General features: G+C 38.6%; 1 protein-coding gene across 1 annotated transcript; it reads left to right on the top strand.

Annotated features, from left to right (window-relative positions):
• Window positions 1-2,739: 2,739 nt before the first annotated feature.
• LOC148209216 (uncharacterized) lies at window positions 2,740-3,585 on the top strand. Its single transcript, XM_088117454.1, has one exon. The coding sequence runs from the start codon at window positions 2,740-2,742 to the stop codon at window positions 3,583-3,585; it is 846 nt and encodes a 281-aa protein (XP_087973580.1).
• Window positions 3,586-15,168: the final 11,583 nt, after the last annotated feature.

The following is a 15,168-nucleotide window of genomic DNA, read 5'->3' as shown; positions in this document are numbered from 1 at the left end:
TTTGTTTCTTTTTTTTTAATAAAGAAAAAATAAAATGGGTATGCCCCAATAAAGAATGATAAAATAATATTTTTATTTATGTTTTGGAATAAATTGGAAACGAAAGCTAAAAATAAGAAACATGTTTTTGTTGTCCTACCAATCTAATACAATTTTTAGAATGATTCTAAGAAATAGAAATAAATCAATTAAATAATTGTCAAAATACTTAAATTTATTAATAAAATTGAAAATGAAAAACTAGAAGTAGAAACGTTATCGGGCCTGATGTATTGGGAAAATGACTCATATGACCTTCTTAAGTTCCAATGTGCTCAAATAACCCACCCCTCAAAAATTGTTTTGAATGACCCAAATCTGCTTTTTCACAATTGTCAATAGAAGTAAATGTACCCAACTACCCCTCAAGTATAGCGTCAATTCTCGGGCTGAAACGTGATTTTCTCGGCCGTGAGCGTGAAAATGATAACTAATTCTCGGGCAAAATCGCATTTTTCCCGCCCGAAAATTGGCCAAAATGCTAATTTTTGGTTGTTTATGGGCGAGAATTGGCGAGAAGTTAGGTTGACTTACAATGAATTCTCGGGCGTTAACTGGTATTATTTCGCCCGAGAATTTAAGGTTTTCCAATTACTCAAACAACCATCTCTCATCTGTGCACTTTAGCAAACCAGTCTTCTTCATATGTGCACTTCATACTCAGCTTTGCAGATAACAAAAAGAATATTGTACATTGAAAGTAACTCTTCCATCTGACCACACAGTTTGTTTGTAACTGAGTAAGATTTCTATACAAACGAGGTAGGTGAAATGTCATTTACAAAGAATGATCTATTTTTGTGTTTTTCGTCTCTGAAGTCGCACATTTATATGTCTACCCTTTGGTTTTTTGTTTATTTGGAAACGTTTGAGTGCATCTTTGTGGTTTTTATTCTTCCTTAGAGAACGACATGTTTGGGGCATGTACTGTCTGTATTTTTCCATGTTTGAAAGTAACTCTTCCATCTGACCACACAGTTTGTTTGTAGCTGAATAAGATTTCTACACAAACGAGGTAGGTGAAATGTCATTTACAAAGAATGGTCTATTTTTGTGTTTTTCGTCTCTGAAGTCGCACATTTATATGTCTACCCTTTTGTTTTTTGTTTATTTGGAAACGTTTGAGTGCATCTTTGTAGTTTTTATTCTTCCTTAGAGAACGACATGTTTGGGGCATGTACTGTCTGTATTTTTCCATGATTCTCGGGCGAAGTTAGGGTTATTCACGGTCGAAAATGACAATATAATATGAGTTTCGGGCGAGAATCATATTGTATACGGGCGTGAATTCTTGCCCGAACAACAATAACTTCCGCCCGAGAACGTCAAAAATTTTGAATTTCGAATTTTGAATTCTTCTCTTTCCACATGCAGGATGCCTTGCCTATTTGTTAGCTATGGTGGTAGTTGGAATGAGTCACAATTTCTATATGAAGGTGGAATTATGGGAGGTTTGGATGTGGACGACTCTATAACTTATGAGGAGCTCTTTAGTGCTATGTTCAGCCTTTTCCGATCCGGATCAGTTCAAAATCTTGAGACACTGTGTATATAAGTTCAATCTGCAGTACCAGGTTCCGAAGTAGTACATCTTTGATGACCATAGCCTTAGATTTTTTTTAAGAGGCCCTCCACATCCCTCCGAAGTCCCATTGTATGTATCTGTCGTACCGAAGGAAATACATGGCAGTGGAAGCAGTTCAATGAATCGTAACATTCCAGAAGCAGAAACATTCCAATCATTTCCCCACCAGTTAGGGCAGACCGTTCTGTATTATGCTCCATCGTTTCCTTTTGATTCCACGCTCCCAGACCCATTATACTGAATTCGAGGACATTGCGGTAGGGAGTACTTTTCGATCGAAAGAAGATTTGCAGTTCAAACTCTCGGTGTACGCAATGAAGATGAATTTTGAATATCGTGTGAAGAAGTCGACAAAAAGTTTGTATACTGTCGGATGCACCGAGGATGGGTGCAAATGAAGCCTACATTCAAGGAAAATTAAAGGTTCAGATACTTTTCTTATCTCTACATTCTATGAGGTTCACAGTTGCACTCGTGAGGTAATGAAACATGACCACCGGCAAGCTCGAAGTCGTGTGGTGGGTCAGATTATAAAGTTCACATTTGAGGATGTAAGTCGACGTTATAGACCGAAGGATATTGTTAATGACATGTGGAAAAATTACGATGTTAACATTCGATATGAAAAGGCGTGGCATGGGAGAGAGAGGGCTTTGGAACTACTAATGGGATCGCCGAAGAAGTCGTACACTCTTTTGCGTAAATACGGTGAGGCGTTGAAATCGGTGAACCCGGGCACGATATTTTCATTCAAGTTGGAGGACGATAAATATTTCCAATATGCATTCATGGCCTTAGGCTGCTCTATCCGGGGGTTTAGAAGTTGCATTCGCGCCGTACTTGTCATCGACGGTGCACATCTGAAGGGAAAATATAAAGGTGTGATATTGATAGCCTCCTTTGTTGATGGTAATAATAAGATATATCCACTTGCATTTGGAATCGTAGACAGGGAAACAGACTAGTCTTGGACTTGGTTCTTGGAGCGGGTGAAGAGTTGTATTGGAGATGTTGAAGGATTGGTGTTCATGTCTGACTGGCACCGAACCATTAATAACTCTGTAACTTCTGTCTTCCCCACTGCTGAACACGTCAGTTGCATGCATCACGTGCAGATGAATTTGAATGATAAGTTCAAGATTCGGAGCGAAGGCGTGGAATGGCTATACCTCCTAGCAGCTAAGGCATTCAAGAAGTCTACCTTCAGGTATTATTGGAATCAACTTACGGGATTCCCAGAACTGCGACAGTACTTGGAGGAACTCGGGTTCGATAAATGGTCACGCGCATATCAACTTGAATTGAGGTACAATCAGATGACAACTAACATTGCAGAGTCCATGAATGCAGTTCTAGTTCACGCACGATATTTGCCGGTCACTGTACTATTAGAACATTGTAGGGCTCTTCTGCAACGATGGTATTACGAACGACGGACGTACGCATCGACCAGAGCATCCATTCTAACTGATTATGCTGAAGGGATTGTTAAGAGTGCAGTGGAGCAGGCCCGACAACATACGATTAAACCGATTGATAATTACGAGTACGAGGTACACGATGGTAACAGCAAGGTGCGTGTCAACCTAAACAGTAAGAGTTGTACGTGTAAGCAGTTTGACTACTTTCAGATCCCATGCTCCCACGCTGTCGCTGCCGCCATGCATCGTAATGTTAGTATATACGCGCTGTGTTCGCCCAAGTATAAATTAGAAACGCTTCTTAACGCGTACGCCGAGCCAATCTACCCATTGGGTGATGAGGAGGACTGGCCTTTACCCGTCAACTTTGTTGAGTACACCATCGAGCCTTCGAAGTTCGTTGCAAGAGTTGGTAGACGGCAAACAATAGGAATACCATCAACAAGCGAGCCTCAACAGATACATAAATGCAGCAGGTTTGGAATGCAAGGTCACAATAGGAAAACTTGCCGCCAACCATTACGAACAACTGAGTCTTAGTTCGATGTATGATTTACTTATATTCATGTATTTTCTTTTTTGTGTATTGGAATCTGATCATCATATATTCGGGCGAAATGTTAACGAGATGTTGCCATGAATGCAGTTCTCGGGCGGGATAATGATATTCTTGCCCGTGAAATAGTGCAGAGACCAGCGCACTAGTGGTTGAAAACTTTTTCGGGTGAAATGGCCGTATTCTCGCCCGAGAAATATTTCAGTGACTTCATTTGCACTGATTGAAATATTTCTTGCCCGTGAATAGCCCGATTTCGCCCGTGGAATGTTTTAGTGATTTCCATACTTTGTTCATTTGGGTGGAATATGAATGGTCAATGTTGTATTGATTCGTTTTATGTATCAAATTGCTTTTTTAACATATTTGTCTTATACAAAGCAAGATAAGTAGTTTGTAAGAGCTAGGTAATAAAATAATGGCATAGTACTAATAAGCGAATTAGATTCAAAATATAGATCGGTTTGCCCACATTTCTATGGCCAATTTCTCCCTAAAGAAACTAATGTTGTCCTGAGTTAAGCTAGTCATATTTGACCCTGTTACATCATACTCTAAATATTTAACGCAAAACATCCCACAGTCACCAGACCCGTTTTGCTGGGGCGCGAATGTTACTTGACGAATGCTCCATGGCGTATTCGGTAGTGTCGGTCTTAGTACCTGAACACCGGCCCTGTGCATCAATGCAGGTAGGACAACAGCCATCGGCCTCAACTCGGACTCCAGAGCTGGAAAGTGTGTCATCAACCTCATCGAATCCCACACAATGATCTCACCCTCCTGCAGATCGATATGTAGCATAATCCAATGGTTGCCACCGATGTTGTATGGCAGGTAAACAGCATCCAGATCAAGCCATCGTGTCTGATAGTCGGTGTACGTCCCGTCCATATAGCTCAGGATGGTCTTATACTTTCCAGCCCAATCGTATTCCGCTGCAACTCTCGCAGGTACAGCGTTCGGGGCTGTCATGCGTTGATATAGTCCGTCTGTTCGTCGAAGAAAGTTCTGCAATGAATAAAACATTTCAGTTAGCACATGAATTTGTAAAAACGGTTAGCGTATGAGAGATATATATATATATATATTACATATCGCAAGGACAATGTCACCCGTGGTGAATCTTCGAGAACACAAGTCCTGCCGTTGCTCGAGTTTGTTCCGCGTAAACATGAACAACGAATCGATCACCTATATAAGTCATTGTTGTTAGAAAAAAACTAAATACCAGTACAACATATTTGGGGTTTCGAACCCGTACCTCACTCGTCATCCACTTGCCCGAGGTGATAAGGTCACGAAACCATGTCTTTCCCCGATCACCGTAGCATGATTTGCGAGTGGCGCGGTCGGTGTTAGGGTTCGCCAGCCAAGCATGAAACTTCTGGACTTGTTCAGAGGGGACGTGGACTAGTGGGTCATATCGCATTACCTTCTTCCGCTTCCCGTCCACCATGACATATTTACAACCTTCGAAGCTTCCATGGGAACTTCCTCTTCCGAGACCCCCGCCGAGGGTTCTGACGTTCAACGGGCTGCGATAGCACACATACCTCATCTAGATCTGGTTGCGACGTCGCTTTCGGCCCTTCCGCATCAGAGTCCGTGAAGTCCTCGGCGTATTCGTCCTGGATAAATTATGTTAGCAAATAAAATCTTGTGTTTAGAGTTGAAAAGTCAAAAATAAATACCTCGTCGTCCATAGATGACTCTAACGGATGCGAATCGATCGTAATATGGTCTACCTATCTGCTCTGAACAGGAGTCTACTCGAGAGGGGCAGCCTCACAACGCGCATGTAGACCGATATCCATACACTCCTTGTGCACGTCCTCCGTACCCATGTCTTCCTTGCGCGTCAAGGCAGGTGAATGTTGTTGATACAGGGCAGAGTAACCTTCGTTAGACCATGCTTACGATCGAATTTGAACTTATGGATTACGAACACATACCTCGCGTTCTGGTTCAACCTGGTCCCCGATCGTTTGGCCGGACTGATGTTCCTTTGTCTCGTGCGCGATCACATGGGGGGATCGATGATCATGTCATCCGTGTCGTCCACGTCCCTAGGAGATGGTGTAGAACCATCGCCATCCTTAGGACCATCACCTCGATCACTAGGTCCCCCACTGGGTGCATCACTCGGACCATCTCCTAGCCAGGACCATCACTCGGACCATCTCCTTGCCCAGTACCATCACGGCTGCTGCCTCTTCTCATGTCATTCGGGTCGACAGGCAAACCCTATACAATGGATAACAAGTTAGTTATCGTTATATGAAAATGACATCGTAGTTATCATAAGTGAAAACTGTTATTACCTTAGCGATTCTTCGCAAGAACTTCCGGATGGATTTTAATTCAGCCTTAATACCTTCGAACCCGTCGTCCATGCGCTTGTCCATGCGCTTGATCCGTTTCTCAACTTTCCTCAGACGCACACTAGACATGCGTACCTTCTTACCCGTCCATTCTCCTCTTTCTCCTCAGCCTCTTCATGGACGTCTTCTCTGACACCTTCGTCGACATTCCCTCCTTGTCTCCCGTCGTCCTTCTCTGGTCCTGCATGTGCACTTGATGGTTCAGCAGCATTGTTCTCGTGCGGGACTTCGTCCTCATCTTCGGGCTCCGATGGTTCGAACGTCCTATCTAGGAAGGTCGTCTCAGCATCCGTTGCTTCTATTGATCGAGTTCTTCCCTACGCTAAAGGTAATGAACGTGTCGGCATAAATATGGAAATTAAAGAAACTTATAAGTATAAACAAGATTGAACTTACTGTGCTAGATCGAAAAATCTCTCTGTCAAGCACATGCCATGCAGTTGAATGGCCACACCTCTACCGAAGAATCCGTGGCACGGCGTCCGGATTTACCTTATTGGCCACACGTCTAGATAAGGAAGATATAGTCTCGTAGGCCCATACCTGTAAGTATATAAGTGTTGGACGTTATTGATCGGTTAAAAGGAACGAAAACTGTAAACAAGTATCTAGGCTCATACCTGGAACGCCCAAGGGAAACTGTAGAGACTGTACGATTTCCTGAACCCGCCATCCTTCGACCTCTTCGTCGGGTCGCGCTTCAGACTATATATAGTCTTATCAAAGGACAACATCCCCCAGTCGTGGTTGCAGCACGTTTCCCAATCATCGACTATTCCCAGCAATGTATAGTCGTACTTCAGGGTCCTTTCTCTCCCCAACAGAACTAACTCTACTAAGTAAACAATAGATACCTTGACCGCGTCGAAGTCATCCTTGAACCGTGCGGCTAAATAAATCTTCTCAAATTCACTCAACAGAACGTCGTTGCTATCATTAAAGTAAAGGGCCCTAAGTCTGTGGGGAGATGTGTCTTTTCTAACTAGACCCCTATCATACTTAAGCCCAGAAATAATGCCAAACTCCCTCCGCCCAAATGACACCTTACTCCCAAACAGGTTGAAGCTAATGGTATCAGGTGTACTATCCTCGATCTCCCTAAGTAGGATGTTGTGTATCAGTGGCCCGTTAAATACGAGGTCTAAGTCAAGGAGATGGCCGAATATAGTTTTTCTAAACATCCTAAGCTGTGGTGGGGTCAATTTACTCTTAATGGCTGCAGTAGTCTTTGTTAAGTGCGACAGACATGTCAAATTGGCGGAGGCATAGGATGAGGAAGGGATTTTAGCTACCATTTCCATTTTGAATTAACCTGTAGATGAGTAAATAAAGAATCCTATGATCAGAGAAAATGACAAACCATACATATAAATATATGCTAATAACCAACCAATCCTTAAACGAACCTGAAAAAAAAAAAACTATTTCTGTCAACTTTCTAGGGGCAATTTTCGGGCGAAGTCGTGCACGAGAATTTTGGCAGTATTAATGAACTCAAACCTTTCGCTCGGGAATCATTAATCCTGTAAAAATTCTCGTGGACTTTCCCGGGCGAGAACGGGCCCCGAGAATTTTTCCAGATCCTACATCTCCCACAATTTCAATTTAGCTCGCCCGAAATGCCCCGAGAATTTAGAGTGTTATTTATCGTCTGTAAAAATTCTTGGGGCATTTCGGGCGAAATAAATAAAAAAGAATTTCCAACACACCATGGCCGAAATGCCCCGAGAATTTATCCAGCCGATAAATAATACTCCAACTGCATATCCACCACGCCCGAAAGACCACGAGAATTCATAATTTCCCAAATCCGTAACCTAATTTGCCCGAAAACCACCGAGAAATCATCAAATTCCTAAGAACAAACTCCAAAACGTTGGCAATCCTAAACTATTTCGCCCGAAACCCACCGAGAATTCTCCAGATTCTAAACAATCGAAGCCCTAACCCACTTCCTACGAAATAACCCCGAGAATACCTCTCATTCGAAAAACCCACAACGACAGTCATCTTCAACCTCCCATACACCTCAAACAACCAGAAATCGGTATAAATACTCGCCGGAAACTAAAACCCCTAAAAATTTAAGATGAAATCGATGGAAAAAAACGAAATCGAAAAGGAAAACAAGAAATAAACAAAATGAAATCGAACCTTCAATGTCCACGCTACTTTCAAAACGAAATGGAACGTCTAATCGAAGCTTTCTGTGTTGAAGGGAACGGAGGGGATCGAAAAGGAGAAGAAGAAGAATACAAAGGAAAACGAACGGGAAAAGAAAGAAGGGGAAAGGCCAACGGTTGGTTTTTTTGACTTCAGGGGTACAAATGTAATTTTATTCTTTTTTAAATTAATTAAAATAATAAAGTAGGTCATTGAAAACAATTTTAGAGGGCAGGGTTATTTGAGCAAAATATAAACCTGGGAGGGTCATATGAGTCATTTTCCCTGATGTATTCACCTTGGTAAAAAATTTGGGTTAGCTCTCTAAAACCATTTTTTTTTAACTCTCTCATGCCCCACTTTTTAACTCTCTCTCCTAATAAAATATCATAGCGTAAAAGGTCTCATTTTCTGCCGAGTAAACAAGTTTCATCAAGGAAACTTTTTACCTGCCTACAATAAATACCTCGGTTATAAAATTTCAAAATGAATGTAACAAACATTGATAATTTTTATCCAAGTCAAAATCCCAAATCGAGCATAACTCAAGTGGTTAGGGTAACTGACTAAGAGGTCATGAGTTTGAATCCTCATTCACACGTGTTGTATAAAAAAAATGATATCTTTAGTTTTCTTTTCCTTTATAACTCAACAATAATAGGGGTGGCATGAATCAATCCATCTTCAAAATGGTAATAGGCGTTTTATCTATTAAATTATGATCAAATTGGCAAGAAATACAAATTTTTATAATTATTGTAAGAAAACGAACCTTTATTGATGATTGTTCTAATATTTGCGACGTTTTTTATTTTAACATCATGGAATTCTAAATATATTAAAGTGATATTTTATGATGGTTAGAAAATGCATAAATTGGTGGAATAATTTATAACAGTGATAAACAAATTGTCATAAATCTTGGAAAATATGTAAAGCTTCCGTTTTCCCAGCTAAAAATTCGCCTGTGAAATTTGTGACAATTTTTTATCATGGAATCCCAAAATTGTTTGAGTGATTGATAACGGTGAAAAAACATTATAACTTTGTTTATCATCGAATCCCAAAATTACTCAGAACTATTTGAGTAATTTATGACAGTGAAAAACCGTCACAAATTTTGGAAAATTTGTAAATCTCCAGACTTTTCCTAAAAAAACATGTCATAGCTATGACCTTTTGGTTGGAAATAAACATTTTAATCAATTAAATTATATTCAGATTGATAAAAGAGAGAGACATTTCAGAATGTCGTAAATATATTTCAACATCGTGGTTGTGAATTAACACATCTACATGGAATATTTGAATTATGATTTCCAAATTTTGACTAATGTGGAACTTTAATTGCACATTAGAAATTTAAATATGTAATGTTTTTTGCACTTTTTCATTTAAATTTATGATTGTTTTCATCTATATCAACTTCTCAATTAAAAACCAAAATGACTATTAAAAGCAACTATACTTTGCCATTAAGGGTACATAATTGAGACGGTTAGCTTTTACCAACCTACATAGCTAACTCGGATAATTGGACCTCCATAAGTAACCATTGGCGCAAAGAAATGGCCTCTTTAACAAGCCTATGTGCTGCTCCGTTAGATTCCCTGAAAACGTGATAGAACGTGATTTCCTGAAATGCCCGAGAGAACATGAATATCTTCTATCCAATTTGTTGCTTCTCCTTGCCATGGAGATTTCTCCCCAATCAAATTTAAGGCCTCCAAAGAGTTTGACTCCACCATGACTCCTTGAAACCCCAACCTCATCACCAACCGCATACCTTCTCTAATTGCCAAAGATTCAGCCAACAGAGGGTTCAACACCGTATGCACATCCACCATAGCAGCCACAATGTCGGCTTTTTCATACATATCAGAACCGTGATTCCCGACCCACTGTCAAAACGGCCACATCCGAGTTTATCTTCACCATGCCCCACTGAGCAGTAGTTAATTATAGTACAAAAACAAGGTCATTTCGATTGCGGCTATACTTTGAAATAACAAATTATAATACCAAAAAGCAAAAAAAAAAAAAAAGTTTGTTTGAGTATTATGAAAATGGCAAGTTAAATTGATAAATAGTAAATGAACAGCTACAAAAATATTTCGATATGATGCTAGAGCATCCAACTCAAACAACAAACAAATTGTGAATAAGAAGCGATTTAAATGTAAATCGAGGGGGAATCACTCGGATGTTTTCGCTCAATGCTAATTATGCTCTAGCAGACCCTGAATGTTGGGAAAAAATAATATATATATGTGTGTGTGTGTGTGTGCAGTAATATAAAATATCTCTAGTTCTCAAGCAAGAGCAATCCAACAGGATCTAACTAGTTTTTCCCCTTCCACAGAATAGAGCAGATCACAGTTTAATCAACAATAAGGAAATACGAGATAGGGATAGAAAATCAAACACCATAAAATATACTGGTTCACTCAAAGCTCCGAGCTACGTCCAGTCTTCTGCAATGTGCAGGTTCCACTATAATGGGAAGATTATAATGGGTCTCACTTTCACTAAAACGCTCTCTAGATGCTGTAACAATAGCCACCTAGCTTCTAAGCACTACAACAATAGCTATTTAGAGTCCACAAGAATCGCGAGAATAAACTGCCAATGACGCTCTAGAGTCCAATATCTCACTTTCTTTCTTCTCTCTTCTCTCTACCGATAAAAATGGTCGCCACTCCCCCCCCTTTTTGCTTCTGTGTTAATCTCACGGGGTGGAGACCATAAAACAAAAAAAAAACATATATAATGGTGGCAGATGCTTAATGAAGAAGAAAAATGGTTTGGACTCAAATGGTTTCTTGGCCCAAACAGACATGTCTCACTCCCGAGATATCCAAACATGCTTAAACCCAACTCCTATTGTAACGAAAACAAGCAATAAAACAGTTTATAGGCACGCTAGGGTGAGTCTTATCCCTGAGTACTCACCATCCTACTTCAAAGAGAGGATTCTAACGTTAATGGAAGCAATCACCCAATACAAGGACTCTCCCGAGCCTCAAATGAGCAAGCAACCTAATAATGTTGGCCAAACAAAATCAGTGAGATGGAAGAATAAAAACACTTATATTAAAACAACATTCAAAGTTACTTAAGCATAGTCAACAAAATGCTATGGCTAGCTCATCCCCCGAAGGTGGGGTTTAGTTCATAATGGAAGAAAAGGGAACAAGAGTTGAAGAAGAAATGGGTTCCATCAATGAAGTAGACAGTAGGAAAATGGAAGCTTCTTCAACAAAATGGTGATGACGAGGAAGTCAACTACGTCGTTCAACTTCTTCTTCGACAAGGAAAGGTATGGAATGTTTTCTGAAATTGATATCCTCTTTTTGATTATGTGAGTTGTCCCCCTTTTATGGCTAGAGTATATTTTCCTTTTATAATGGGCTCTTAAAACTAGGGCAGCACTTGGAAGCTATACGAACACAGTGAAAAACCGATGTGATGAGTTACTATTCAGTCATATATGCTAGGGCATCCGGCGACATTAAGCTCCAACATCATTCTTCTAGCCATGCTCCAGCCATCAACAAACTAGGCAGCACTCAGCTTTATCCAATCCCAATTTCTACAATTCCTATGCAAAAATATAACGAATTAAGTAGAAGTTCATTCAAATTGCATAAATTGAGAATTCTAATAGCTCGAAACCCTAACTAGCTAATTCATATTCTTTTTTTTATCATATTTTAACATGGATCCTCACATTTTCACACATATATAACCCAATTTAGGTCACAAAACACTCTTATGGAGATTTATCAGGGGCATGCAAGAGTTCTTCTGAGGTACCTTTCCCATCTAAGCTCTCTAAAATTTTGTAGGAAATTCCTCTAAGTACTTTAAGATCCAATCAATTTTAATTGGAACCTCCGAGATCTTCTTATTGTTAACCACAGAATTTGTCATTCCAAAGGGTCCAACAAGTAACCCCACTAGCGTCAATTCAGATGAGAAATAATTGTCACCTACTTCGACCACCGATCTAGGAAGCAATCATTGAAATTATTTCCGTCTCCATAGTTGGAAAAACAGCACTCCATACCTGCCTAGACCGTAAACATCTCACCAGCGCATAATCAACCAATTCAACCTTCCTTAAACAGATCAGGCAAACAGGTATCACATCCATCCCTTTTCTTCTGTAAGTTTTAAACCACCGGAACATTATTTTGGCTTACTTTCCACATGAACACTTTAATTTTTGGAGGAATAAGGATTTTCGAAAACCTCTTCCACCAAGCTTTATTGTTACAATTGCTTGATGAATGCGATAGAAGGTTATATCTCATTGTCATCTTGTAACCACTCTTCACCAAGCAAATCTTGTTTTTATTGTAGTGTCAGACCCACCTGTCCACAATCCCATTGTTTTAGAGGGCTTATGAAAACTGGTACCCAAACCTTTTCCCCCAGGGTCGGATTAGAGGAAATCATACGAAAAGTAGATTCTTTTGGGAGCCACAGATCCTCATAGAAGTCAATTGTTGTTCATGTCCCCCACCACCTTCCTCAACCTCAACTTAAGGAGGTCTCTCTCCAACTCCAACCCCCCCTGCTAGAAATACGAGGATTGAGTTCTAGCATCCGCTTCAAAAAGAGAGCTCTCCCATGCATGGAGACCTTTAATACCCTCGAAACCAACAAATTTGGATGTTGGATGAACCGCCATAATTGCTTAGCCAATATAATCTTTATTAAACATCTCCAAATCACGAAAATTTAGCCCTCCAAACTCCTAAGGTGACACATATCTCTAACTCAGCCAATGGATTCTTTCTTTGATTCTGTCGTACCCCACCATAATCTAGTCATTTCCCTCGATAAATCTACACAAAAAGACTTCGGGATCTTGAAGCAGCTCATCACATATGTAGACACCGTATTTTGGTCCATCATTTTTAATTATTCTTATTTTTATTAAGTTTAATTTTAATTGTTTGATTAATAATAACATAAGTTTTAATATAATTGCTTTAGTTAAAATAACATAAGTTTTAATTAATTAAATATTAAAAGTAGATTTTGTTTTAAAAAGAATTTGATTATTATTATTATCTATTATTATTTTTAAAAATTAAGATTTTAATTTAAAAACCAGATTATGACCATATTTTTTTTCTCTTCTTTCTTCTCCTTTGATTTTTTCCTCGTTCAAACTCCAGTAACATGTCATTCTCCTTCCCTATTTTGTTCTCGTCAAAGCCTTGTTTACGTGGCTTTTTTATCCTTCATCTTCCCCACTTTTTCCTCTATTCATTTTTGTTACCGTTGCAAATTTGGGTATTTAATAGAGGGGGCACACATAAAGGAAGACAACACAGGACACACAAAACAGAGAAGGACAAAGTATTAGCCCCTAGAAAAACTCAGTTTTATTCCTCTCTCTTAAAAGGGTCACCTTCTTCTTCATCTTCTACCTCTCACCACTCTCTCTTTCTCCTTCTTCATCTTCTACCTACCTCTCACACCCTCTTTCTCTCTCTACAATAAACTCCAGCGACCCATCCCAGCGGCAACGCACTCTACAAGACCGGCGAGCACACACGACCAACCACCCACGAAGCCTCGTGACCTCCACAACCAAGCAAAACTTCGACGAAGCAAAACTTCACGTTCTGCTGGTAGACGGTACACTCTGATACTACGTATAAATCCTTTAACATTCTTTAAAAAAAAAAAAAGTCCTACGAAGGATACGTCTCTTTTAAAAAAAATAACAAATTGTTTTTAACAAATATAAAATATTTGTTCTAAATAAACAAAACTTTTTAAAATAAAACAAAACCTTTTAAATATATTTTAAATATGTTTTTGAAAAAAATAAAAGATTTTGATAAATAAAATTTCTTTTTAACAAAAAGATTTTGTTTCTAAAGTAAAGTTTAACTAAATAAATTTCTTAAAAAAAATAATAAATATTTTTAAAAGTAGATTGTGTTTTAAATTGAAAAGTGGTAAAAATGGTGAATTCAAAAATAAAAACTTTTTAAAATTTTTTTCTTTTAAATTTCTTTTGGAAATCTTTTTTTTAAGGAAATCTTAAAAGTAAAGTTTTTTTAAAAAAAAGTAAATGAAAGGTAATAAGACTTTGTTTTAGAATAAAGAAAATTAATTCTTTTAAAATACATTTTGTTTTAAGTTAAAATGAATCCCAAATTACAAATGAAGTAAAAGTTTGTTTTTAAAATAAAAGGTTTGTTAAAATAAAAGTATTTTTTATTTATTATTATTTTGAATAAATAATTATTTCAAAAACTCCAATGACGAGAATTAGAACCTTCCAATATTCTCGAGGTGATAAAATTTTTCTAATTTCCTTTGTGTTACTCATACCTATTAATTCATATCTTATAACATAGTGTGAATTAATATAACGTGAGACATTTAAATAAAAAACACAAAAATATTTTCTTTTGGACCAAATAATATAATAGGATAATTTATGACAAAATATGGTACCGTTTTCAAATGGGTGTTGTAGGGTGCTAACACCTTCCCTACGCTCAGTCGACTCTTGAACCAACAATCTGTTTTTTGTAGATCTTGTTTTTTAAAATAGGTGACCAATCATACCTTGTAGATGATTGGTGGCGACTCTAAACCCTAATCTCGAAAAAGACCCTCAGGGGATAACGTCGATCGCTCCGCGTCGCGATGACGTTGCGACAACATATGTCGGGATAGCTTGAGCTATGCTCTTAATCAGCACCTCCTTACCACACCACCACCAGAAATAAATTAAAATGAAAAAAAGTCCCCGGCAACGGCGCCAAAAACTTGTTGCGCCTCTGCTTAATAGCAAGAGGGACGAGTGCAAGTGCACACTGTCACAAGTAATAATCTGGAAATATTCCAAGTTCATCTCCACAGGGACTAGTTTTCTTTTAAAATTGATTTTGCAAATTGTTGGAATGAGCAATCGAGTTTGGGAATAAAAATAATTGATTGGTTGAAATGTACGTTTTATAATTTAATAAAATAGAATTTTGAAAC

The sequence above is a fragment of the Momordica charantia genome (assembly GCF_013281855.1).
Source record: "Momordica charantia cultivar OHB3-1 chromosome 9 unlocalized genomic scaffold, Mcharantia_2.0 BLBB01000009.1, whole genome shotgun sequence".
Lineage (NCBI taxonomy): Eukaryota > Viridiplantae > Streptophyta > Magnoliopsida > Cucurbitales > Cucurbitaceae > Momordica > Momordica charantia.
Note: the sequence above shows the minus strand (reverse complement) of the source record. Positions and strands in the feature narration are given on the sequence as shown.

Bases quoted from the DNA above. Each gene is read 5' to 3' on its own strand.
- LOC148209216 (XM_088117454.1), top strand. From the start codon at position 2,740: ATGAATTTGAATGATAAGTTCAAGATTCGGAGCGAAGGCGTGGAATGG.